The 25,488-nt window shown below is 41.2% G+C and overlaps 1 protein-coding gene and 1 long non-coding RNA gene across 11 annotated transcripts in view; one reads left to right on the forward strand and one right to left on the reverse strand.

The window, feature by feature from the left end:
* LOC127508516 (uncharacterized) overlaps positions 1-3,575 on the forward strand; it is a 96,411-nt gene extending 92,836 nt beyond the window's left edge. The window contains exons 8-9 of the long non-coding RNA XR_007928825.1: positions 681-769; positions 3,431-3,575. This is a non-coding gene — a long non-coding RNA (uncharacterized LOC127508516). The remainder of the gene's footprint in view (positions 1-680; positions 770-3,430) is intronic.
* The window catches only part of LOC127508489 (uncharacterized), a 155,165-nt gene extending 138,696 nt beyond the window's left edge, over positions 1-16,469 (reverse strand). For 5 of the 10 annotated variants that reach the window (XM_051886492.1, XM_051886488.1, XM_051886487.1 and 2 more), the window contains exons 1-3: positions 16,101-16,469; positions 14,372-16,013; positions 3,268-3,645 (exon numbers count right to left, since the gene is read on the reverse strand). In XM_051886492.1, the coding sequence (XP_051742452.1) occupies positions 3,268-3,645; positions 14,372-16,013; positions 16,101-16,434 (2,354 nt within the window). In that variant the 5' untranslated portion in view covers positions 16,435-16,469. Of the gene's footprint in view, positions 1-606; positions 2,068-3,267; positions 3,646-14,371; positions 16,014-16,100 lie in introns of those variants that run through there. The other 5 variants (XM_051886495.1, XM_051886494.1, XM_051886491.1 and 2 more) reach the window with 4 other exon arrangements.
* Positions 16,470-25,488: the final 9,019 nt, after the last annotated feature.

Consider the following 25,488-nt stretch of genomic DNA (forward strand, 5'->3'; position numbering starts at 1 on the left):
AAATGTTTGTGTCTTTTATCAATCAAAGTAGCTCTAAACCACACCTTCAAACTCATTTCATTAATTGGACTTTAGGTGTGCAAGCTACTGACTTCAATTAGCTTTCGTTAAAGTAATTAGTTTATGGATTCACTTTTCCTCCGGCGCTGTGAATGTTTAATGGGTGTGTTCAATAAAGACACAAGAAATTAAAATTGTTTGTGTGTTATCAGCTTAAGCACATTGTGTTTGTCTATTGTTGTTATCCCAGACACTGACAAAAATTGTGCTACAACTAAACATTTTTACTGCAGTTTTTCAATAGTTCTTGGTTTTAAATAGTTTCTAAACTCTTTATAAATCTACACATACTGGCTGTAATATAGTATTTTTCATATACTGTAGCTGTGTGCATTGAATTATGTTTTGAATAATTTATTTTCACTTGCTGTATTAAAAAACAGCTTTGCAATTTAGCGAAATTATACCCAAATCAAAAGATACACAAACAAAATCATTTTTATTATCAGTGGCTTCCTAAAAACATGTTTAATGGTGAAAGAATAATATCAATGCTTGTGTCTCTGAGAGTTAAATTAACAGTTCAAAACATGTAAATTCAGGTACCTCAGCTGTGAGATGTAGGGCAGACACTGAAGGAAACTCTTCATTTCACTCTCTTCCTCTGAACATCCTCTCAGCTCTACTGGTTTCTTCTCTGTTTGGAGTTTCAGCACTTCCAGGAGGACGGAGGTCTTTCTCTCTGAGAGATCTATGATCCAGACATCAGGTGACTGGAAAACTGACTGTAATGCTGGATGCTCATGTCATGTTTTTATTAATCTTGACAGTGGTGTGCACAGACCTCCGTTGGGGCAGGGGTGAAATCACATTCAGGGGCAGAGGGGTCCCCCTCGGTTGAAATTGTGTTCGGGGGGACACCAGCACAATTTCCTAACTCTTAGCAATTAAAGGGGCAGGGGCATAAAAGCTTGATGTCGGTCGCTATTCACTGCCATTATATGGACGAGCGTGAGAGGGAGATATTTTTTTTTTTTAAAACATTCTTCTTTTGTGGTCCGAAAAAGAAAGAAGGGCATACGGCATTAGAACAACATCAGGGTGAGTAAATGATGACTCTCTACTTTCTACTCGACTACGGTTTTGAATAAATATATGTACTCTTTACTCTTAGTAATGAGTAATGCAATTAATCATTAAATTTTGCATGGAACCTAACATTTTCTGCATCGAAATGATTTTGTGGACTGGCTGGATAGTAATTAATTGATTAACTATAGTAATTTACATACTATATAAATTCCTGGTAACGCTTTAGATTACACCCCGGAAAGTACTGTGTAATTACAATGAATTTACAGCGTAACTTTCGATAATTATAGTGTACCTATAAAGTAAGTACGTGTTGGTATAGAGGAATAATAAAGGAATAAAGGAGTAACAACCATAAAAATAACAAATTATTTATACTGTAAGTATTTTAGAACTAAGGGTTACTTATACTATTATGATAGACAACAATCTTACATTTGGGAGCAATTTAGCGAGAAAGTGCACTGAAAAAGTTGTATCAAGGCAAGTAGAAAGAACTATTGCAATCTTTTTTAATACATGGGGAAATATACTTTTGTTTCATGTAGTTACAGGGTAAGTATTATATTGCGGGCCGTAAATTAAAGTGGTGCTTGTTACACTCTTGTTTCATGTAGTTACAGGGTAAGTAATAAAACAAATGACTAAATTCCCTTGTCATTTGAGGTGTAACATAAAGCGTACATAATTAAATGTTGGGAATATCTATATAACTGTCCATAAATTAATTATTTGCCAAACTATTGCAATTTTCTGTAGATCTGTGCCAGTTACGGAGGGATACGGATGAGCAGATCCACAACAGCTTTGGTGCCGACGCACTGTTGCTATGAATCGTCATTAATGTTCCATGATCTCATGGGTTTGTTGGCATGTGGGTGATTTTATGCGCAAGAAAACTTGTCCATGAATTGCTCGCCCAAGAGGATAAATTTACTGTTGCTGCCAGATCTCGATTACCGAAAATCACATTGAATTTGATGCAAAACTAACTTGACTAAACCAGTCAGTCTAAATAAAAAAGACAAAGAAAAAAGTTAAAGTATTTATTTTCAGGCTTTCTCAAGCAATGCAAATTTTGAAATTCCACTGAAAACGTATCTTCTTACATTTTTGGCATAGACAAAGTGTGATGAACACATTATTTGGCAACATGCTTGAGCAATCCAAAGGATTTTTATTGTTCCATTTCCATTTATTTTGATATATCTTTTTAACATGTACACCTACATATGTGTGTGTAAGGTATGTGTGTGTGTGTGTCTAATGTAAGTCTAACCTACATTCAGTATGAGTAAAATACCTAAGTACTGTTAAAATCAGAGTTTCACTCAAGTGATATCGGAATTGGTGACTTGTAACTTGTAATAGAGTCATTTATGGTTTTCAGGTACTCTTTACACCGCAGCTCCAATAACTTAGGACACTAAAGAGATATTTCTACTGACTCTGAAAAACACCAGAAGAAAGATGCCCAGGATCCTGATCAGCTGTGAACATGCCATAGACCTGCTACAGGGAGGCATAAGGACTGCAGATGTGAACACAGCAATAACCTGCAATGTCTGTAATATAATTAATGCCACCTTTCCAATATATATGACAAACGACAAGCAATTATCATTATCATGTACGTCACTCACTTTGCAATGCTTGTAAAATTCAAGATATAATTCAAGATATTGTTTTATATTTATATTATATGAAGTATTTAATATTTTAAGTAGTTGAACTTCACATTCATTAAGAGCACATTCTGACCTCAAAAGTGTTGAAATTTTCTGTTGATTTCATGACATACTCAGATATAGACACACAAGTATTAGAATGAAAAAACACACTTATCAAGTTCCACAATGAAGATCTTTTATCCCATGTGCTTTTCATGAAATTTCTTTTCATGAATGTTAAAAATACTGAAAATTAAATGCATATGAAGTCTACTTCAAAAAAGTCTAAATTTGCTAAAGTGACATTCATAATTCAAACCCACTCTGGCTGTTCTTGTTCTTCCTGACTGTGACACTCTAACCAGTGACAATCCTTCTCTTGCTGTCTTCATTTATTTATTTATATTTCATTTATTTATATATATTTTAATTTATGATCCATTTAAAACACAGAGACACTCCAGCTTTTTAAACATATTGTGCAACAAGTTGTCAAATATCTTACCTCAGCTGTGAGATGTAGGGCAGACACTGAAGGAAACTCTTCATTTCACTCTCTTCCTCTGAACATCCTCTCAGCTCTACTGGTTTCTTCTCTGTTTGTAGTTTCAGCACTTCCAGGAGAACGGAGGTCTTTCTCTGTGAGAGATCTATGATCCAGACATCAGGTGACTGGAAAACTGACTGTAACACTGGAAGGAAACTCCAGCCTGTTTGAGTCTCATAGTTCTTCACATGTGAGCAAAGATCCAGCAGTGCATCACACAGTTCTGGTTTGTTTCTGGGTCTCAGATCAAAAAAGGAGCAACTGCACTGAGACACTTTATGGAAGAATTCTAGAAAGAATGTGATTTGCTTCAGTGGATCTTCCCAAATCTTTAATCTGCAACACAGAAATCAAACACAATATTAAAATCACAGACTTTTACAGGTTTAGAATTATAGTATAACAGTAAAAAAGTATCTTAAAAGGGCTGTAGATTGACGGCTTTAGCAGCAAAGATTCAAGAGGATGAATTTAGAGCCACAGTTTTTCTGTGGTGTCTGACAAGCTTTTGACTAGTTTAGACGTCTAGTTTATGGGAGACAGGGGCTAGTTGTCACAATGGCTGAGGCAGTTAAAAGGTTTTCAGTCAACTGTTAAATTACAAAAATGCATTTATCTATTTTTTAATGATGGTTTTAACGATGAAGAACTCAAGAATAATCTTTAATCCAATAAGGAACAGGAGATAACAGGGAGCAACACGACCATAAACTGAAACGAGTCCGAACAAAGAACTGAGGACACTAAGAGCTTTAAAAACACACAGAGAGAGAAATCAAGGTAAAAACAGAACAGGTGTTAACTAATTAAGAACCAAGGACACTAACAAGGGAACTAAGGTAAACAGGAACTGTACTAAAAAAAAAAGTATTTAATAATAATACAATTTTTCACAGATCATCAGTAAAATTATAATACTAATATTTATAGCTGTCGTAATTTCGTTATTTTCAAATGTTAAACTAGAGCTTTTATTTTGGTGGAGAGACCTTAGAGCTTCTCTTTAGCTGATAAACGATTCTCATTGCAGAAGGTTGAAACATGTTTCCTTTTTAAATGCTTGTAACAAGCGACATAAACTTACAGCACTTGCAGAGATGAGTTTGTGTGAAGCAGACGATTTTTCGCAAGTGTTAAAGTCGACATAAAATAGAAGTTGTGACCATTATTTTTTCTCTATTGTGACGAATATCCGAGTGTGACGGCTTTTCAAATGATAAAAAATGTAAGGCAGCACTTGATTTTGTCTATCAGGAAATGATTGGGATGTTGAATCATTGTGATTTGATATTGTTACTATCTCATGTGAGTGACGGGTTTCTGGAGGGGAGAGTTTATTGTCCCACCCTCACGATGAAGCACACGTCATCAGAGAAGAGATGAGATGTCACTGCGTGGAGGAGGGAAGTTATTTTGAATAAAGATCACTGGTGTCTCATATACAGGCGTTACAGTTTATTGCTCTGGATACATCTGTTCTCATCCTCCCTGCAGCAGGTCTATGGCGTGTTCACACAGGTGATCCTGGGCATCTTTCTTCTGATGTTTTCAGTAGAAAGGTGTCTTTTGTGTCCTAAGTTACTGTATCTGTGACCTTTATTGTGACCTTAACAATTCTTATTTTTTATGGAATATTGCAGTATTTATTATAAATTATTTATTCATTCACATTAAAAAAAAAAAAAAAATCATGTGCTCCTAAAGTCATTAATTTTCAATATAGTTTATCATAGGAGCTGCGTGGAGTTTTGACCATATGCGTATGCAAATGTTTAGGATCCGATTTGTTCTTCAGATGCCCCCCCATAAACCCACAGGAAAAACCACTATTGAAACTGCAGCTCCAGTACTGCGTTTTCACGACCACAGTCGTCCTAGAACTGCAGGACCCTAGTTTTTTGTGACATTGCCACTTAATTCCAGTTAATAAATTCCATTGCCAGTTAATTCTAATTCTGTCAAGACCACTATCATCAAAAATTATTGGAAATTAGCATACAATTTGAATTGGCAGAATAGTTCTGTTCTGCAGGTTATCATAGATAAGAGCAGGGAGTGCAGTGATGATGAGGATAGACATGAGGATTAACAACAGAACCAACGTAAATGTATTATAGATATCATTAATGTTCTTAATGACAATTCTTTAATGTAACAAATTAAGATAAATTACAGTTTTATTTGAAGAGGAATATCAGAAGGCCAAGTCCTGATTGTGGATGAGAGGAGGAGCTGGGGATGAAGGAGGGTAATTCACTCCTGAGCAATGCAGTAAAGCTGCTGTAATACTGAATGGTGTCTTATACTGGGACACTGTAATAGGTGTCGTATTCCTATAGGTAGACGTGGATCAGCTGAGAGCCAAAGTGAGCTTGACTGACGTCACCTGCCAGAACTAACTCTACGCTTGATTTCACAGAAGACCCGATTCAAACCTGAAACAAACAGGTGCAAATCCTAGACCCATGGAAATTATTAATTTTTTCAATTTTCATTATTTTATTTATTATTACTTTATATTACTGCCTGCCCAATGCACGGAAATGGTTTATGAATTAAATTGAATATTAAAAAGACAGCCCCATAATAAACCATGAATCTGCTGTATTGTGGACTGAAACTCTATTATTTACTTCATGTTTGAATCTGCATGCAATAGAAAAACCCTACATGCACTTTCCCAACATTTGTTTTATTGTTTTTAAAATAATGTAAATTATTTTCACAACAATAATGGTTTTGCCATGAATGCATTATTAAAATGCATTTCTAAACTGCATTAAACAGCCTATATGCAGCTTTGGGGAAAAATTCATGGCCATTGTAGCCTAAGTAAAAACATTAGTGTGTGGCAGTTAGACCTGTCAACACTTGCCTCTTATCGTTCTTAGATTTATTTATTTTTAGCGGTGGAGTCAGTCTCTTGGCAGCCAAAAAAAATAAAATAAAATCTGAGACGCTGCATCTCTAAATGCTGTCCACGAGTTTAAATGAATGAATTAGGCATTTATATAGCGCTTTACTACTCTACACCCAAAGCCCTTTACAATCATATCTCTCCTCACCCACCACCAGTGCAGCATCAACTTGGATATTGCGACAGCAGCCCCAGTACAACGGCACCAGTGCTCTCTCCACACAGCTATAGGTGGAGAGCAGAGTGAGTGGATAGGGATTATTAGGAAGCCATGATTGATAAGGGCCAATGGAGGGAATATGGCCAGGACTCCAGGGTTACACCCCTGCTCTTTTACGAGAAGTGCCATGGGATTTTTAATGACCACTGAGAGTCAGGACCTCGGTTTAATGTCTCATCCGAAAGACAGTGCTTGTTACAGTATAGTGTGGGGCTTTAGGACCCACACAGATCACAGGGTGAGCACCCCCTGCTGGCCTCACTAACGCCTCTTCCAGCAGCAACCTAGTTGTCCCAGGAGGTCTCCCATCCAGGTACTGACCAGGCCCAACCCCGCTTATCTTCAGGGTGAAATGGCTTTGGCTAAATGCAATCCAAGAGTTGTTGATTGACTAGTCAACTATCATGATCCTTCCTTACTAAAGTAAGGGTGTAAAGATACACTCATGGCATGATTTGGTACGATGCACAATATTGAACTCACAATAAAATTTAAATGTAGTACGGTCACTGAAATTCTGTAAACTTTCATCTTTTTCCTCACGCAGTTAACTCACGGTTTCAGTGCAGGCATTCATTGGATCTCTTACAAGCTGCACGCACACACACTCTCCCACTGCTCACTATGTCCTGACTCTCCCTCTATAAACACACTTACACAATGAGAATAAACCATCTAAAATGCTTAGAATCATCATTCTACTAAGCTAAAAATGCGATATGGTGATTTCAATGATGTTTGTGCTTTCACTGTGAGAATTATGCGCTTCAGATGATCAACACAATCAATCATCACAGTTTTAAACGTGGCAAAATGAATATTCACAAATGTTAAGAGGTTCATTCACCCAAAAATTAAAATTCTGTCTTCATTTACTCACCCTCATGCAGTGGTGTAATGTAACGAAGTAATAATTCTTCGTTACAGTACTTAAGTATTTTTTGGGAGAATCTGTACTTTACTTAAGTTTTTATATTTCTGTCAACTTTTAATTTTACTCCACTACATTTCCTAAATAAAATGTATACTTTTACATACATTTTCCCAAAGCATTTTCGTTACTTAATACAAAATAAAGTCGGAAAAACTCAGACTGCAAGCAAGCACGTGCAAACAAGTGCTCGCACAACCGCGGTTGATTTCATTTTCCGGGTTGCGTCCGTTGCTGGAGAAGAGTGCTGAGAAGATTGCGCTGTCATTAAACAGTACGAGAGCGACCTCTAGAGGCGAAATAACAACTATCACTGTCGCCTCGTAGAGTTTGTTTTGACACGTGACGTGAGGCTGCTCGCTGCACAGAGCGGGACACTTTAATTTAAAACATAGACAACAAAACGGTATGTTATACAGTGTACACTACAGTACATGTTTTCATATCATTATAAAGTAATTAGTTTGATGACTAGATGCTGCATTAGTGGAGAACAGTATGTTTGCCGTCGAGGCTGAGAGGATGCTAACATTAGTAGTACCTCAAGCGATTAAAACAATGTGACAAAATACCAACTGTTTAATGTCACGATTGTTACCATTCATTTGCATTGTTTGCTTATTCATTCATTATCCAGCGAACTTGCATATTTAAACTGTATCCTCATCATGCAGCGACAGAAACATAACAAATAAGAAATGTATTTGATTTCAGTTCTTTTTTTTATCGTTACTGTAACACATATTTTGATTAGATAATAATCAAGTTCCCTTTCAGTCGGTCACATTCGACGTACGTCAGTAGTGACCAACGAATCGGGATATCGCTAGAGAGCCCTATCAGCTTCGAGTGAACTACAACAGGCCAATGAAGTTGGCGTGCTGACAGCGCGCATTGCCATGGCAACCCAGCGTGTTGTTCGGCGCTCTAGATGCGTGGTTGAGACTCGAGTGCCTCAAATGAGGTGGAGTCCCCTCACCTATTCCCTGATCTAGTTTCTCTTTCTGAATCAGAAAAGTACTACTTTTGGTGAATAAGCCAGGGTGACCAGAGGATCACAGTGGGGCAATACCTGCCGAGCCAATCACCGTGGGCCCCCCACTCCTCTAATGCATCGCAAACATGTTGTGACTGTGTTCGTGGGTGGTTTATGTTTGGTAAAAACATGGCCACGTCGGCGCTCAGCGACGTGTGTCGTTCAGTTAGACAACCACGTTCACTCTCCCACATGGCTGGTAGCTTCTGGGTGGATTGCTGGTCCTTCTCATGGGGGACCTAGCATCTTAGTCAGGGCTCCAGCAGAGGATCAGATGTCGACTGCTACATTGGAGAGAGGGTTGTTGGGCTCTGGACATGAAGATGAGGCTGAGCGTCCCACGGTTGTGATGTGCTCATGCTGAATCAGATTCAGAGTTAACGACCATGCTTTCCCGGGCCCCTGGGGGCGTGGTGCGACGCGTACTCGCCTTGCCCTGCCCCCTGTCTTAGCCCGGACGTGCATGAAAAACTTGGCAGTTTGGAAGCCTTTTATGGTGCCAAATATGGAACGCCAAAAGGGTCATAATCTGCATTAAAAGTTTTTTTCTCTCTCACTACCCTCTGTGGTGGGGTGGCAGTGCTACGGGCACACCACCTCTGCCCTGCATGGGTCTTGGCCCCCGGCAAGTCTGTGGAAGGCCAATGCGCTCATGGCATATGGGTAGTTCTGAGTCGGGGTTGAGCTACGCATGATGTAAGTCATAGCACAGGCCCCTGGCCAGACAATGTCCACCATGGTGGTCCGGAAACACCCCTGGCTAGCCTTGCAGAGGTGTGTCATCGTCTAAGTACGCTTTCTCGATGCTCTCATCTCACAAGCTGGCCTAAAATCCAGCCCGCTCAGCCCGCAGCCAAGCCACTTGGCTAGAGAGAAGTGGTCCTGGAGAAACGGGTGACCTGGAGCTGAGGTAAACAGTTCTTTGGGAGACGATGCCCGCATCGCTCCCTCCCCGGAGGAGGGCCGGGTGGAGAATTTTGGTTTGTTCCGCCGCTGGCTCTCCGGAGACCAGCGGTACCCACGAAGTAGAACTGTTTTCTAACCCTCCAGGTCCCAAGAGGGCACGGCTGGCAGTGCGCGAGGCCCCACCTCGCCACTCTCAGCCCCCTCTCACTTCACCAGCAGGTCCCAGTGTGGTCGAGGCCGCCTCCCATGTGCCGTCTCCCATTCACACTGCCACCTTGCAGAGTCTGACCCCACTACGGGCCGCTATGCCGTCCGAGTCGGGTCCCAGCACTCTACCTCGCTGCCCCACGCCCGGTATGTCTGTGGTGCATTTGGTCCCGCTGGTTCGGTGTCTGGAAGCCTGGCTAGCGCTTTCCAGCCCGTCCCGCTGGCTCATTCGTGCCATCAGACTCGGCTATGCGATTCAGTTCACTTGGCATCCCCCGGTGTTCAGGGGTGTCCATTACACTCGTGTGTCCCTGGACAATGCACCTGTTCTCTGGGTGGAGATTGCTGTCCTCCTGTCGAAGGATGCAGTCGAGCCGGTCCCTCCAGCCGATATGGAGTCAGGGTTCTCCAGCCCCTACTTCATTGTACCCAAGAAGGGCGATGGGCTACGGCCAATCCTGGATCTGCGTGTCCTGAATCGGTCCCTTCACAGGCTGCCGTTCAAGATGCTTATGCAGAAGTGCATTTTCAAATGCATCCGTCCCCAGGATTGGTTTGCAGCGATCGACCTGAAGGACGCGTACTTTCATGTCTCGATTCTGCCTCGTCACAGACTCCTTCTACGGTTTGCGTTCGAGGGTCGGGCATATCAGTACAAAGTCCTACCCTTCGGGCTGGCCCTGTCGCCCCGCGTCTTTACGAAGGTTGCGGAGGCGGCCATTGTTCCCCTCAAGGAACAGGGCGTTCGCATCCTCAACTACCTTGATGACTGGCTCATCCTGGCCAGCTCGCGGGAGCAGTTGTGCGAACACAGGGACATGGTGTTAGCTCACCTCAGCCGGTTGGGTCTTCGGGTCAACTGGGACAAGAGCAAACTCTCCCCTGGGCAGAGGATCTCTTATCTCAGTAGGGAAACTGGATTCGGTCGCCCGGACCGCGCGCCTCACCGAGGAGCGCGTCCAGTCAGTGTTGACCTGCCTGAGTACGCTCAAGCGCAGGATGGCGGCCCCACTGAAACTCTTTCAGAGGCTCCTGGGGCATATGGCATCCGCAGCCGCAGTCACGCCGCTCGGATTGCTTCATATGAGGCCGCTTCAACACTGGCTCCGCGGCCGGGTCCTGAGATGGGTGTGGCAGCGCGGTGCGTTCCGTGTCCCCGTGACAGCGAACTGCCGTCGCACCCTCACCAAGTGGTCGGACCCTTCGTTCCTGCGGGCTGGAGTTCCCCTCGAACAAGTGTCCAGGCATGCTGTGGTCCACACAGATGCCTCTGCCACGGGGTGGGGGGCCACGTACAACGGGCATGCAGCATCGGGTCTGTGGACGGGGCCCCAACTGCATTGGCATATCAATTGCCTCGAGTTGCTAGCAGTACGTCTTGCACTGGGCCGCTTCCAGGAGCTGTTGACAGACAAGCACGTACTGGTCCACTCGGACAGCACTGCAGCTGTTGCGTACATCAACCATCAGGGTGGTCTACGCTCCCGCCGTATGTCGCAACTCGCCCGCCATCTCTTGCTATGGAGTCAGAAGCATCTGAGGTTGCTTCATGCCATTCACGTCCCAGGCGTGCTCAACCGTGCAGCCGACGAGCTCTCACGGCAGCCTCCGCTTCCGGGCAAATGGAGACTCCATCCCCAGGTGGTCCAGCTGATCTGGCAGCGCTTCGGCGAGGCACAGATAGATCTGTTCGCCTCCCCGGAGACTGCCCACTGCCAGTTATTCTATTCCCTGACCGGCGGCACGCTCGGCACGGATGCCCTGGCAATCAGCTGGCCCCGGGGCCTGCGCAAATATGCGTTTCCCCCAGTGAGCCTTCTCGCACAGCTCCTGTGCAAAGTCAAGGAGGACGAGGAGCAGGTCTTGTTAGTGGCTCCATACTGGCCCACTCGGACCTGGTTCTCGGACCTCACGCTCCTCGCGACAGCACCTCCCTGGCCCATTCCTCTGAGGAAGGACCTCCTGACTCAGAGACGGGGCACCCTCTGGCACCCACGTCCCGACCTGTGGAAACTCCATGTGTGGTCCCTGGACGGGACGCGGAGGTTCTGAGTGATCTCCCGCAAGCGGTCGCAGACACGATCACTTCTGCTAGAGCTCCTTCTACGAGGAACCTCTATGCGCTGAAGTGGAACCTGTTCGTCGAATGGTGTTCCTCTCAACCAGAGCGAGAGGACCCCCGATCATGTTCGGTCAGAGCCGTGCTTTCCTTTCTGCAAGAGGGCCTGGAGCGAAGGCTGTCTACCTCCACCCTCAAGGTGTATGTTGCCGCTATCGCTGCACATCACTATGCAGTTGATGGTTAATCGCTAGGGAAGCACGATCTGATCGTCAGGTTCTTGAGACTGAATCCTCCCCGGCCCCCCTCTGTACCCTCTTGGGATCTGACCCTGGTTCTTACATCTCTCCGGGGTCGTCCCTTCGAGCCTTTGCAACCAGTCGAGGTAAAGTACTGTCCCTAAAGACCGTCCTCCTGGTTGCATTGGCCTCGCTGAAGAGGGTAGGGGACCTGCACGCATTTTCGGTTGACGAATCGTGCCTGGAATTCAGGCCAGGTGACTCTCACGTTATCCTGAGACCCCAGCCTGGATTTGTGCCCAAGGTTCCTACCACTCCCTTTCGAGATCAGGTAGTGAACCTCGCTGACAGATATCTGTAGAGCTGCGGGCTGGGCGACACCTAACACGTTCGCTAGATTCTATAGCCTTCGTGTAGAACCGGTATCTTCCCGTGTACTCGCTTCCACCAGCCGGTAGACGCAAAGAGCCCGTTCTAGTGTCGGCTTGCAATGCCACTCCCGCCCCCTGGGCCGGATACGTGCATCCTTTTTACTCCAGTCGAGTTCCCCGCTTGGCGAACCCTGTCGAGTTCCTCCGCCTCCCCCTTCGGCTCGGACATTGCGGAGTGTCTGTTGCCAGGCCAAACCTCCGTCACCGACGTTGACTTTTGGCTGGGTTCCACATGTCGTGACCCCTCCACGTGAGTGGTCCCATGTGTGTATTTGTCCACGGTCAACTCCCTATGGCGAGCCCGTGTCTTTCCCTAGCAGAGCCAGCTCTGCTGTCACCTGTCAGATGAGTCTCCCCCTACCCAGGTGGAGCCATCCCAGGGACTCCATATGCGTACTGCCCACGGCCAGTCCATATGTGTACTCCACGTAAATTCCTCCCCTACGGGTGGGTAGTGGTCTCCGCAGCGTCCCCTACGGGTTCGCTTCCCCAGTGTAGTCTAGTTTACTTAGTGGGTATATCGGAACAGCAGTAGACTCTCTCGGCGTCAGCTCGCCCCCTTCCCCCGTCCCACTGGTGCGCCGGGTGGCTAGAGCTTGCGCTGGGCACTGGAAGGGGTTCATACTGTGGCGCTTTATTTGGGATCCCAATTCGTCGGTCACTACTGACGTACGTCGAACTTGACCGACTGAAAGGGAACGTCTCGGTTACGTATGTAACCCTCGTTCCCTGAAGGAGGGAACGAAGACGTACGTCCCGTCGCCACAGTTGCTGTACCCTCGCTGTAGTGCAGACTAGGTTGTCTTCTCAGCGAAAAACAGTGCGATTGCATCTGCTCCCCTATTTATACCACCTGGCGGGGGCGGTGCGCATTATGCAAATATTGCACGCCAACTTCATTGGCCTGTTGTAGTTCACTCGAAGCTGATAGGGCTCTCTAGCGATATCCCGATTCGTCGGTCACTACTGACGTACGTCTCCGTTCCCTCCTTCCGGGAACGAGGGTTACATACGTAACTGAGACGTTTTCTAAAATAGAGGCAAATAATGTCTGAAAGTATACATATAATAGACCCATGCTATGCCTTTGTGTGTAAAGATGGTAATTTTTAAGCATGACTGTTTGGGTTTATATGAAATGGTAACACTTTACAATAAGAGTCCATTTGTAACATTAAATAAGGTTAATAAAAGTATTGTTCATTTTTAATTTCAACATTTACATTTTAACATTTTAAAGTTGTCTCTTACATTAGTTATAATGCACTATGAGTTAACATGAACGATCAATGTATAATTAATATATTAGTATTTTTTATATTTAAAAATTACAATAAACATTTAGGCATTTTTTTAATTCAAAGAAACAAAATGTAAAAGAGTTAAAACTGAACACAATCTTGCTGCTCATACTGTGTATAGTGCAATTTTTAATAATATTTTTTTGCTCCTTTTATATTTTACATTTACTTGTACTTTTACTTTAAATACTTAAGTACGTTTAATATCAAAAAAATACTTTTCGTACTTAAGTACAAAAAATATCACATACTTTAAAACTTTTACTCAAGTAACATTCTAAACAGTGACTTTAACTTCTACCAAAGTCATTTTCTGGTAAGATATCTATACTTTTACTCAAGTATGGTTTGAGTACTTTATACACCACTGCCCTCATGTCATTCTCACGTCACACACGCGTTCATATATTTGAACATCAGTGTTTACTACAGTATGTGTGTTGATTAGTAAATCTGTTCATCATATAAAGCGATCGTGTCTCTTCAGAAGACTTGGATTAAATTGTGCAATTGATTATTTTTACAATGCCTTTATGAACTTTTTACATCTTTTAAGTTTTATGGGAATGGACTTTAAATGGAGAGACAGAAATCTCTCAAGTTTCATAAAAAAATATGGTGAATAAAAATCTTAGTTTGAAAAGATATGAATGTGATTACATGATGAAAGAATTTTAATTTTGGGTTGAACTATACCTTATAAATACAGTAAGCTCAGTCTTGGATATTGTGATTGATTTTTCACATTCACGATACATATCGTCACATTTTTATATTGCAATATATCATAGCATTTCACCCCTATTCCTTGGTACCTGATCTTTGGTGAGCATCTGAGCATCATTTTCATTCCTGTGTCAGTCATGTTACAGTCCTCCAGATTCAAATAAACCTCTTTATCTCTGGACTGACCGATCACATAAGACAAAGCACAACACTGATGAGGGTCAAGATCTCCTTCAGGCTCGAGCTGATGGTCCATCTTCTCCAGGAACATTAAACATGCTTTAGGAGACTGGAGCTCATACAAGCACTGACACACATAGAGAAGATCGACCACTTCACTTTCACTCTGAGGCTGGAGGAAAGTGTCCAAAAACTTCTCAATGAACCAATCAGATGTTTTCTTTATCTGATCCTCTGGGAAGAGACACTTGATGAGGTTAATGTTGTGTTCTCCCAGAAGTCCACATAAGAAAGGAAGAACATGTCTCATGTGTTTATTCTCCTCTGTCTGACAGAGATGTAGGACTTTCTCAGTTTCACCTGGATTTCCAAGAAGCCACAAAGCTGAGAAGAATTCCTGCATTGTGTTGTGGAGAAATGCACAGTATGTTGTTGCAGATGTAGGCGAGTCTCTTGTTGTGATCATCTTCAGAAAAGCATGACAAATGTCTTTCTTAACACTGCTAATATCTGGAAGGTTCAGGCACTTCTGCATAGTTGCACTGAATGCATTTTTCATCAACAGATGAATCTGGTCTTTGATCTCTTTCAAGTACATATCTATTTCCTCAATTTTTTTCTTTCCATGCTTCTTCACAGCAACACGGAAAATGTGGATGTACATTTCTGTGACTGTGTGTAGATGGTTGTAAACGTTGTCATTTTTAAATTGAATCAAGTCTACAATCATGAACGCATACATTGGCACATGGCTGAGACTGAACAGCTCTTGATTCTTCAAAACATCATCTAAAAGAACAGAATCGTGACCCAACATACTCTGGTAGTAAGTGCTGATAGACTTTTCACTGAATCCTTGGACATACACTTTCCGTGTCGGCCAGCTGGAGAAAAGTGGATCATATTCCACCTCTGATCTGCATGTTATTATAATCTTGGCATCAGGCAGGAGCTCGTGCTTCATGATCTTCCGTAAGGTGGAATTTTCTTCTAAATCTACTACGCCATCAAATACAATGACAACATTCTCAGAGTTTTCCTCAATATCTTGAAACACGTCCTTTCTGTCTTTTTCCTTGGGTTTTAAATATACGTCAAAGAAAATAGACTCCAAATTGACAACCCTAGAACTGTGAGCCAAAACACTTTCATCAAAGTAAAACATGTAGTAAAACTCTCTGTCATCTTTCTCTGCCCACAGACGCATAATTTCCTGGACAACTGTAGTCTTTCCTATTCCAGGTTTGCCTATGAGGAGGATGTTCTTATCTTGGCATCTTAGGAGATCCACAGGTGAAAGTGCTTGTTCCTCATTAGGAATGTAAGCTCTCAGCTTTTTGGGACGAAGTTTTTTGCATTTTTTGTTTTTCCATTTTATTTTGCATTGAGGAGTTTTCCCCTCAGAGTCTGTCTCTAAAACAAGAGATATAAAATGGAAGTTTACTTGTCCCTCGTCACCCAGATATTTACCGCAATGTTCCCTTTGGTCCTTCAGAATATTTTTTGCTTTGTTCTTGAGCTTTTTCTGGTAGTTTTGACAGGGCTTTGTACCTAAAATAGCAACAAAAACAAAGATTTGTATTGAAATGTGTTCATTTACTGTCTTTTCATTTAAATGTTTTTCATTTATCTACTCACCAGTTGAATAGCTGATCTCTGTATCTTCCACTCTGAAGGGAAAACAGCAGATCCAGTAGTGTAAATCAGAATCTAATGTCCTCTTCTGAGTTGCATCTAGAATCCTGAGTAATTCATAACAGGCAGTTTCCCCTTTGTTAATGACCCAATCCAATATAGATCTGGCTTTATCAAACTCTGTCCTCTCTGCTTTGAGAGCATCGACCTCATGGTCATTGAAAACCTTCTGTTGATAAAGATTCTCAATGATCAGAGGAAGGTTTCTCATTTGAGTCACCAGGTTTCTCCTGCAGTTTCTGAGGTATTCAGCAGCACACTGCTGTGCACACGCCATGCTGCAGACATTTCAAACCTGAGGAACAAGACGGAAGTTAAAGTATATTCATGCAACAATATTAAATGTTTTAATCAAAGTGATGGAAAAAAATATACATATTTAAAACTTTATTAACTATATTAACTAGCTTCCAGCAGACAGCCATACACATCAGTTTGCAGCAGAAGAGCGACCTCTGACCCGACGCATGACGTTATAACGAACACAGAAGCGCAGCAGAGAGAGCAAAACAAAACACTGGTCACAAATTAGAAGACTACAATGTTAATTTTTAAAGAGAAATGTCAGAAGATTTTGATATAAGAGAAGAGGAGCTTGAGTTTGTTGCACAGCCCTATTTGTTGAAACCATGAGAGACGTCTAAGCTTACGATACTCCTACATCCTGCGTCATACATGGGTTCAAGGTTTGGGTCATTCTACAGAAACGTCCACTTTTCTGTCCCTAGCCTTTACAGAAATATTACACTTGAAAAACACTTTAGGATTACAATTTCTTTATATTTTAAAATAAAATAATATGTTAATTGAACAATTACACCTTCATGAGCCATCAATGTGGCAATAATTTGTTTTTTAATTAATTATAAAAGAAGTGCTCGTCCCCACAGTCATGCACAGAGGGAAAGTGCTTTATTTTGAGGTCAGAAACAGGTTTTTCTACCATTTAAAATAATGTATACTATCATATATATGATGACATTAAAAAAATGCAGAATAAATATTATGAAATATATAATGAATGTAGTGGTCCCCCTCTTATTTTAAAATAAAAATCACACTGATGACATCACTTGACTTCCCTTTTCCTGTTTCTTGAAGATCTATGAAGAAAGGCCCATGGAAAGTCTCTTTTCAGTTATAAGAAATTTTCTCATTTATCTCATGATTTCGTATGAACCTAGTTGAACTCACTGGTATGAACTACTTTATTTTTAGGGAATTTTAAAAAAAACTAGAATACAAATGGATTAAACTACTTAATTTAGTGAGTATATCATGATTGACAACATGTCGTTTGATACCTTGCAGCAGCCATTTTGTAAAATGCATTTTTCATGAAAATACCCTTCCTTATGGGTAACACCTAAAGATCACTAACACCAGTGACTTCCATTTATTGATAAACTTTATTCAAATCCATTTTATTTAGTTCTTTTGCATAAAATAGCACTAATATTTCATGATTCTAACTTTTCTTTCTCATTGTTAATCCTCCTTTGGGCAGGTATGGCTAAATTGAGTGCAGCTGAGAAGCAGCGACTTTACAACAGCGTATATTACAGACATTTTTAAAACGTTGTTCATGATATTTTACTGACTGCTTTGACTGTGTCAGTGATAAGTCTTTGAATGTATGCCACATGTAACAATTTCGTCTCATCTACTTAATAATAGTTGAAGAATAAGGATTTGTGGTCTTCTGTATAGCCAAATTTCCACCATCGGGTCGAACAGTTCTTAGAAACAGTTCCAGTTGTGTTTCCACTGGAGCCTGGTACGGCACGGCACGATTGCAAACCGTTCTCGGCCCGGAATTCTCGGCACGGTTGTGTAACAGTGCTGGAAGAATCTCAGGATTGGTCACTTGTCTGTTGCCTGGCTACCAGTTTCTCCATAGCTGGCTAAGTGCTCTATTTGAGCGACGTAAACACAATAAATTAATAAAAAAATTAAAAGAAATATCTAATCATCCGCCATAGTGCGGTCGTTTTTAGAGGGTATGCACGTGACATCTCCGTTATGACTGCGGTCACGCCCACTGAGTGGCAAAAGACTGAGTGGCAGTTGGTTTTCAGCGTGGATGCCGCGAAAAACACACAAAACACATCCAAAACGGGAAAGAGCTTTGCGATTGACGAGCCCGATCACACGAAAATGTGTATCAGTAATACAAATGTGTAATCTCGTGGAATGTATAGGCCAAAATGAGTTCTGGCGTGCATATGATACGCAGTTTTTCGCGTGCATATGATACGCACTTTATGGCTTATTATACACACGAGCCCCACACCACTAATTCTACCCAAGACTACCTAGCGTGTTATATAGACGCCATAAAGTGTGCATCATAAACTCATTTTGACATATATTCTATGAGATTACTCACGCGTACTATTGATACGCATTCTCGTGTGATTGTGTTGGACTGACTGTACAAATAGTTTTGACGCAAAATCTGAGGACTGCTGAAAGCCACAGAAAAAAAGAAGCAAATAGGTTGCTGCAATTCACAGAAACAACTGGACTCCAGGCAAAGAAACATGTTTTGCAGTTATCATTTTGTGTCAAAATGTTGGATTTTGAGGTAAAATCATACCCTATATATTGTATTGTTATATATTGTGTTGACAACTCATCAATTAAATATTTACCATCTTATATTCTGCATAATTGGGTGTTTTTTAAATAAACACTGACAAAAACTATACAATTTTTAGGGCTGGATGATATGACAATATTTACAGTGGGTACGGAAAGTATTCAGACCCCCTTAAATTTTTCACTCTTTGTTATATTGCAGCCATTTGCTAAAATCATTTAAGTTCATTGTTTTTCCTCATTAATGTACACACAGCACCCCATATTGACAGAAAAACACAGAATTGTTGACATTTTTGCAGATTTATTAAAAAAGAAAAACTGCAATATCACATGGTCCTAAGTATTCAGACCCTTTGCTGTGACACTCATATTTAACTCAGGTGCTGTCCATTTCTTCTGATCATCCTTGAGATGGTTCTACACCTTCATTTGAGTCCAGCTGTGTTTGATTATACTGATTGGACTTGATTAGGAAAGCCACACACCTGTCTATATAAGACCTTACAGCTCACAGTGCATGTCAGAGCAAATGAGAATCATGAGGTCAAAGGAACTGCCTGAAGAGCTCAGAGACAGAATTGTGGCAAGGCACAGATCTGGCCAAGGTTACAAAAAAATTTCTGCTGCACTTAAGGTTCCTAAGAGCACAGAGGCCTCCATAATCCTTAAATGGAAGATGTTTGGGACGACCAGAACCCTTCCTAGAGCTGGCCGTCCGGCCAAACTGAGCTATCGGGGGAGAAGAGCCTTGGTGAGAGAGGTAAAGAAGAACCCAAAGATCACTGTGGCTGAGCTCCAGAGATGCAGTTGGGAGATGGGAGAAAGTTGTAGAAAGTCAACCATCACTGCAGCCCTCCACCAGTCGGGGCTTTATGGCAGAGTGGCCCGACGGAAGCCTCTCCTCAGTGCAAGACACATGAAAGCCCGCATGGAGGACTCCAAGATGGTGAGAAATAAGATTCTTTGGTCTGATGAGACCAAGATAGAACTTTTTGGCCTTAATTCTAAGCGGTATGTGTGGAGGAAACCAGGCACTGCTCATCACCTGTCCAATACAGTCCCAACAGTGAAGCATGGTGGTGGCAGCATCATGCTGTGGGGGTGTTTTTCAGCTGCAGGGACAGGACGACTGGTTGCAATCGAGGGAAAGATGAATGCGGCCAAGTACAGGGATATCCTGGACGAAAACCTTCTCCAGAGTGCTCAGGATCTCAGACTGGGCCGAAGGTTTACCTTCCAACAAGACAATGACCCTAAGCACACAGCTAAAATAACGAAGGAGTGGCTTCACAACAACTCTGTGACTGTTCTTGAATGGCCCAGCCAGAGCCCTGACTTAAACCCAATTGAGCATCTCTGGAGAGACCTAAAAATGGCTGTCCACCAACGTTTACCATCCAACCTGACAGAACTGGAGAGGATCTGCAAGGAGGAATGGCAGAGGATCCCCAAATCCAGGTGTGAAAAACTTGTTGCATCTTACCCAAAAAGACTCATGGCTGTATTAGATCAAAAGGGTGCTTCTACTAAATACTGAGCAAAGGGTCTGAATACTTAGGACCATGTGATATTTCAGTTTTTCTTTTTTAATAAATCTGCAAAAATGTCAACAATTCTGTGTTTTTCTGTCAATATGGGGTGCTGTGTGTACATTAATGAGGAAAAAAAATGAACTTAAACGATTTTAGCAAATGGCTGCAATATAACAAAGAGTGAAAAATTTAAGGGGGTCTGAATACTTTCCGTACCCACTGTATAACATTGATATAAATGAACACTCCGATTCAGACCTACCTATATTGTAGTTACATAAAGTGTTCACAGGCAAATTTACTTGTATTTCCCTGGCGACGAAATCAGGCACATATAAATGTCATGAAACACGACTGCTTGCTGCATGCCAATATCCATGGATTAGGTTTATTTGACAAGTTGTAAGAAACACTTTCGAGCCCAACCTTTAGTGTAATTGTTTGTTTTACTCGCGTTTTCACAGTTTCCCCTATTAAATCCAGTCATGCAGCAGGTTCTTTTGCCACTCAGTCCAGCTGAGGGAGCGCGTTCCGGCGGGAAAGTGACGTCTATGCCCTCTATAGAGGGTATGCATCGACGTCACTTTCCCGCCGGAACGCGCTCCCTCAGCTGGACTGAGTGGCAAAAGAACCTGCTGCATGACTGGATTTAATAGGGGAAACTGCGAAAACGCGAGTAAAGGTGATGATACACGTGGCAACTTTTTGAGCAATGTTGCTGGGCAATGTTGCCATCAACGGGCAACCTGATGAGACACAGGGTAACTAATTAGGGCAATGGACAGTTGGCAGCAACTAATCAGAGAGAAGCAAATCTATTGCCAACCCAATAAATACTTTATTATAAACACTTGTTAGGCACTTTATTTCAACATCAAATATTTTCTTAATTTTTATTAAATATAAATGCCTTTCTGATCTGAATTGTGATAAGAAAAGGGAGAAGAGCGAGTTTGGCAAAAGGCGGATTCGAACCCACGTCGATCGCGTCAAAAGCTAAATTGACCTGCCATACGCCCTGCAGCCTACACCTTTACAGATGTTAAACAGAACGTGTCTTTTCAGTATTTAACTGAAAACATTCGATGGCTATATTACAGCCAACGTACATTAATTAGACTTCTGTTGGTATTTTAAGCATTAAATGAGGTAAATTCTCTGTTTTGGGTTGACACATGACAACTTACCAGCGTAAAAAGATATAAGTTCAATCTCCTTTTCTTTGCTCCACTGCCATTGAGAGGCCACCATTTTTTTGGAAATCTCCAAGCCGGTCACGTGATTGGCTGCTAGCATTCTGATTGGAGGATTTAAAAAAATTGCCCACAACCGATCTAAAGTATCCAGATCTAAATTTGTTGCTCATTCTCAATGGGAAAGTGCCCAAGCAACATTGCTCAAAAAGTTGCCCCGTGTATCATCACCTTAAAACAAACAATTACACTAAAGATTGGGCTCGAAAGTGTTCCTTACAACTTGTCAAATAAACCTAATCCATGGATATTGACATGCAGCCAGGAGTCGTGTTTCCTGACATTTATATGTGCCTGATTTCGACGCCGGGGAAATACATAAAGCAAATCTGCCTGTGAATATTTTATAAACAATATAGGTAGGTCTAAATCAGAGTGATCACTTATATCAATGTTATATATATATCGTCATATTGTCCAGCCCTAAAAATTATATAGTTTTTGTCAGTGTTTATTTAAAAACACCCAATTATGCAGAATATAAGATGGTAAATATTTAATTGATGAGTTGTCAATGCAATATATAACAATACAATATATATGGTATGATTTTACCTCAAAATCCAACATTTTGACACAAAATGATAACTGCAAATCCAGGTTTCTCTTTGCCTGGAGTCCAGTTTCTGTGAATTGCAGTGATCCATTTGCTTTCTTTTTTCTTTTTTCTATTAATTTTTCCCATAAACTTTTGGAAAATCGCAAAAAATAAGCTCTGTGTTTAACAAAGGGTTATGACACTTACACGTTTTGTCTATCAAGATAATCTTAACACAACATTTATACATTTTGAAGCCTAAATAAAGTCGTCAGATATAAAAAGCTAACAGTAGGCTATAAACGGACTACAGCACACCATGGTCGCAGATCAACGTCACCACCACCAAGCTTCGTCAAACTTTATTTAGAAAACAACTTTATTTAAAAACATGCTCGCTGATTATGATCTGCGCTGTGTATGAATACTTATCCACTTTTCCATCAGAAATGCTGTCCAAATGTCCTGTTTGCGCAAGGCGGAAATTCAAAAACTGTCCAAATCACCCTTAATTCACCCTATATTATGAGCCGGATGTTTTAATGAACCAATAAAAAATTCATCAACTCAGGATTTACCGGATTAAATAAGTAAGAATGAACGGATTCGTCTGACTCGCTGATATGCAAGTAACAGTATTTTCTGGAACGATCGCAAAAACGAAACCAAAACCAAATCAAATGTCTCAAGCCGTTCCTAACTTTAGTCAAAGTTTGTGAGTGCTAGAATAGTTAGTGTTTCAAGTCGATTATTTCGCGAAATTAATTCGTTTCACAGCACTCGCAAAAGGCTCTGACTGGTATAGCATATTGGAGGGAAGCACAAAAATGTTTGACCGTGCGCGTGGAAGCAAGCTTGTGGGACAATGGTTTTAGACGCAATTACAAATACATGAAAAATGTCTTTTCCTCATACCTTCCAGCAGTAATATGCTACAAATTCACGCTATTGCTTGATTAAAAGCAACACTTTACATAAAAATAGCGCACAAATTGAAACTCCATGTTGACTGGAAAAAAAGGCGGCAAACAGGACATAAGCTAATGTGCGCATGTCATTCAGATGGAAAGCGCCGGTACATAAACACCATATCGGATTAGATAATGTTTCATGTACAGTCCACCGAATCTTTCAATCGGAATGATTTTAATCGGAATGACAAAAAAGTGTACATGCAAACATGGCTTAGACTAGGAGAATGACAGGGAAGAGACAAATTTGTAAAAAAATAAAGTTGTTATTTTTGTTTTGTTTTTGCGCACAAAATATATTTTCGTCGCTATATAAAACTTAGGTTGAACCACTGCAATCACATGGACTATTTTAACGACATTTTTACTACTTTTCTGGACCTTGAATGTGGAAATTAAATTGCTGTCTATGGAGGAGTCAGAAAGCTCTTGGATTTCATCAAAAACATCTTAATTTGAGTTCTGAAGATGAACGAAGGTCTTACGGGTGTGGAACGACATGAGGGTGAGTAATTAATGACAGAATTGTCATTTTTGGGTGAACTAACCCTTTAATTATGAGCAGGCCCATATAGAATATGGACTTTTTCCTCATTTACTGTATATTAAGACAATGTCAGCATGACATTGTCAATTTTCAAGCAATTTTTAACTGTCCCTTTAATTTTCAAAGTCGCTATCTGGTTGGTTGAATTCTACAGGACGTCCGGGAGACGTGTGTGTCGCATTCTTTAACGGTCCACCTGGAAACAAATGTCGTGAAGCCAAACCCCCTTGTGAAAGAAGAACGCTGTTGTGTTTACAACTGTGATAATGAGCACTTACCAGGATCAACTAAACGCTGGATTTTCAAAAGTATGTGAACTTTGTGGCTCCATTGTTGCAGTAAACTTGCACAACGCTATTGAATGAATAATTTATTACATTCATGCCAGTCTGTTATTGTAGGGGACATTGACTACATTTTCACGTCCCTAAACATGACACAGAACAAAACGAACTGTGATTGGTTGCGTTAAATTTCAGTCAAATGTCCTCTTGGGTGGTCCTTGGCCAATGAAAGCTGCGATGGAGTCCAGACCTTCTGCCGTCAGTCTGAAAGTCTGGCTATGCGAGACTACGGTGCTAGTATTGTGTGTAGCCTGAGATAAAATGTCCCTGGTGCCATAAACTGATATTCATGTACATTTTTACGTAAAATCTTGGTGTAGATAATAACAATCCAACAAACTGCCCAAATGCAGCTTTTGACTTTTATGTTGCAATTGAGAGCTATTGAGAGCTCAGAGTGGGACAAAGATGAAGATCTGACATGTGAAGCTTCTGTTGCCTCAAAAATCACCAGCACAAACATATATAGCACCATATGAATGTATTTTCATACCTAACTATACTTAGGCCTATATTGCAAAGTCATCAACATGAACATTATTAATGTACAGAGTAATATACATGTTCATTACGTTTACATTTTTCATTTCAAGTCATGTGTTTTCCCTGGGCTCTTTATGGATGATTAAGATGCATCAGACTTTCAAGCTTGTAGTGACTACAGATCACCAGCAGATGACACCCTTGATTTTATTTTAGTTTAAAATATGTCACCAACTATATCAAAAAGTGATGTCTCATATTCTCTAACAAATATAATGACGTTGGCGAATCGCATCACATGACAGTTTACAAGTGCATGTTGATTGGACCACATGACTGATTTAATGGTCATGACTGATTTAACGTCGTTCAGTAAGCAAAAGTTGATATTAAGAAGCAGTGAAGCAGTTTTGTTAAAAAAGAAAAATAAATAAAAACTAATAAAAGATTATACCAAACTACAAGGTTTTCTTTTCAAGAATGACATTCTTTAAATGAGGCTTTAATCTTGTTGTATCTTCCTGACATTTATGACATTATGTCCCCCAAAAATATAGGCTATACAGATAATTTTTTTATACAGAAATGTTATTCATAGAAGAGGTGTATTAAAGCCATATCACTGACCCACATTACACTTACTCTTGCCATTTAATTTGCTCCTGTGAATATGAATTATTTAAAATAAGGTGTAATGTCTGCCGTTTAACTTGTTTAAAGCGCCACTTAGCGGTCAAAAGCTGCAAATGCATTTGGTATTAACGTTAATTTGAGTTTTTGAGTGATGAGTTTGACAGCTCCGTTCATGATTGTTATAGTAATACAGTGATTGACTGTGATCATTAGGTGAACATGATTTACAGCATGTTCCTGGATCAACATCTTTATTGATCCTGGGACAACATCCCAATCAACCAATCAGATTTGAGGGACAAGTTTACTATTTATGTCAAGCTTAGGCTTACAGCCAGGTTTAGGTGCTTCTACATCAATGTTATTCACCTATCATTTCCCTCTGATTTTAGGGATAACTTATGGGTAGGGTTATGGACCGTGATG

This window comes from Ctenopharyngodon idella, chromosome 3 (assembly GCF_019924925.1).
Source record: "Ctenopharyngodon idella isolate HZGC_01 chromosome 3, HZGC01, whole genome shotgun sequence".
NCBI classification, from domain to species: domain Eukaryota; kingdom Metazoa; phylum Chordata; class Actinopteri; order Cypriniformes; family Xenocyprididae; genus Ctenopharyngodon; species Ctenopharyngodon idella.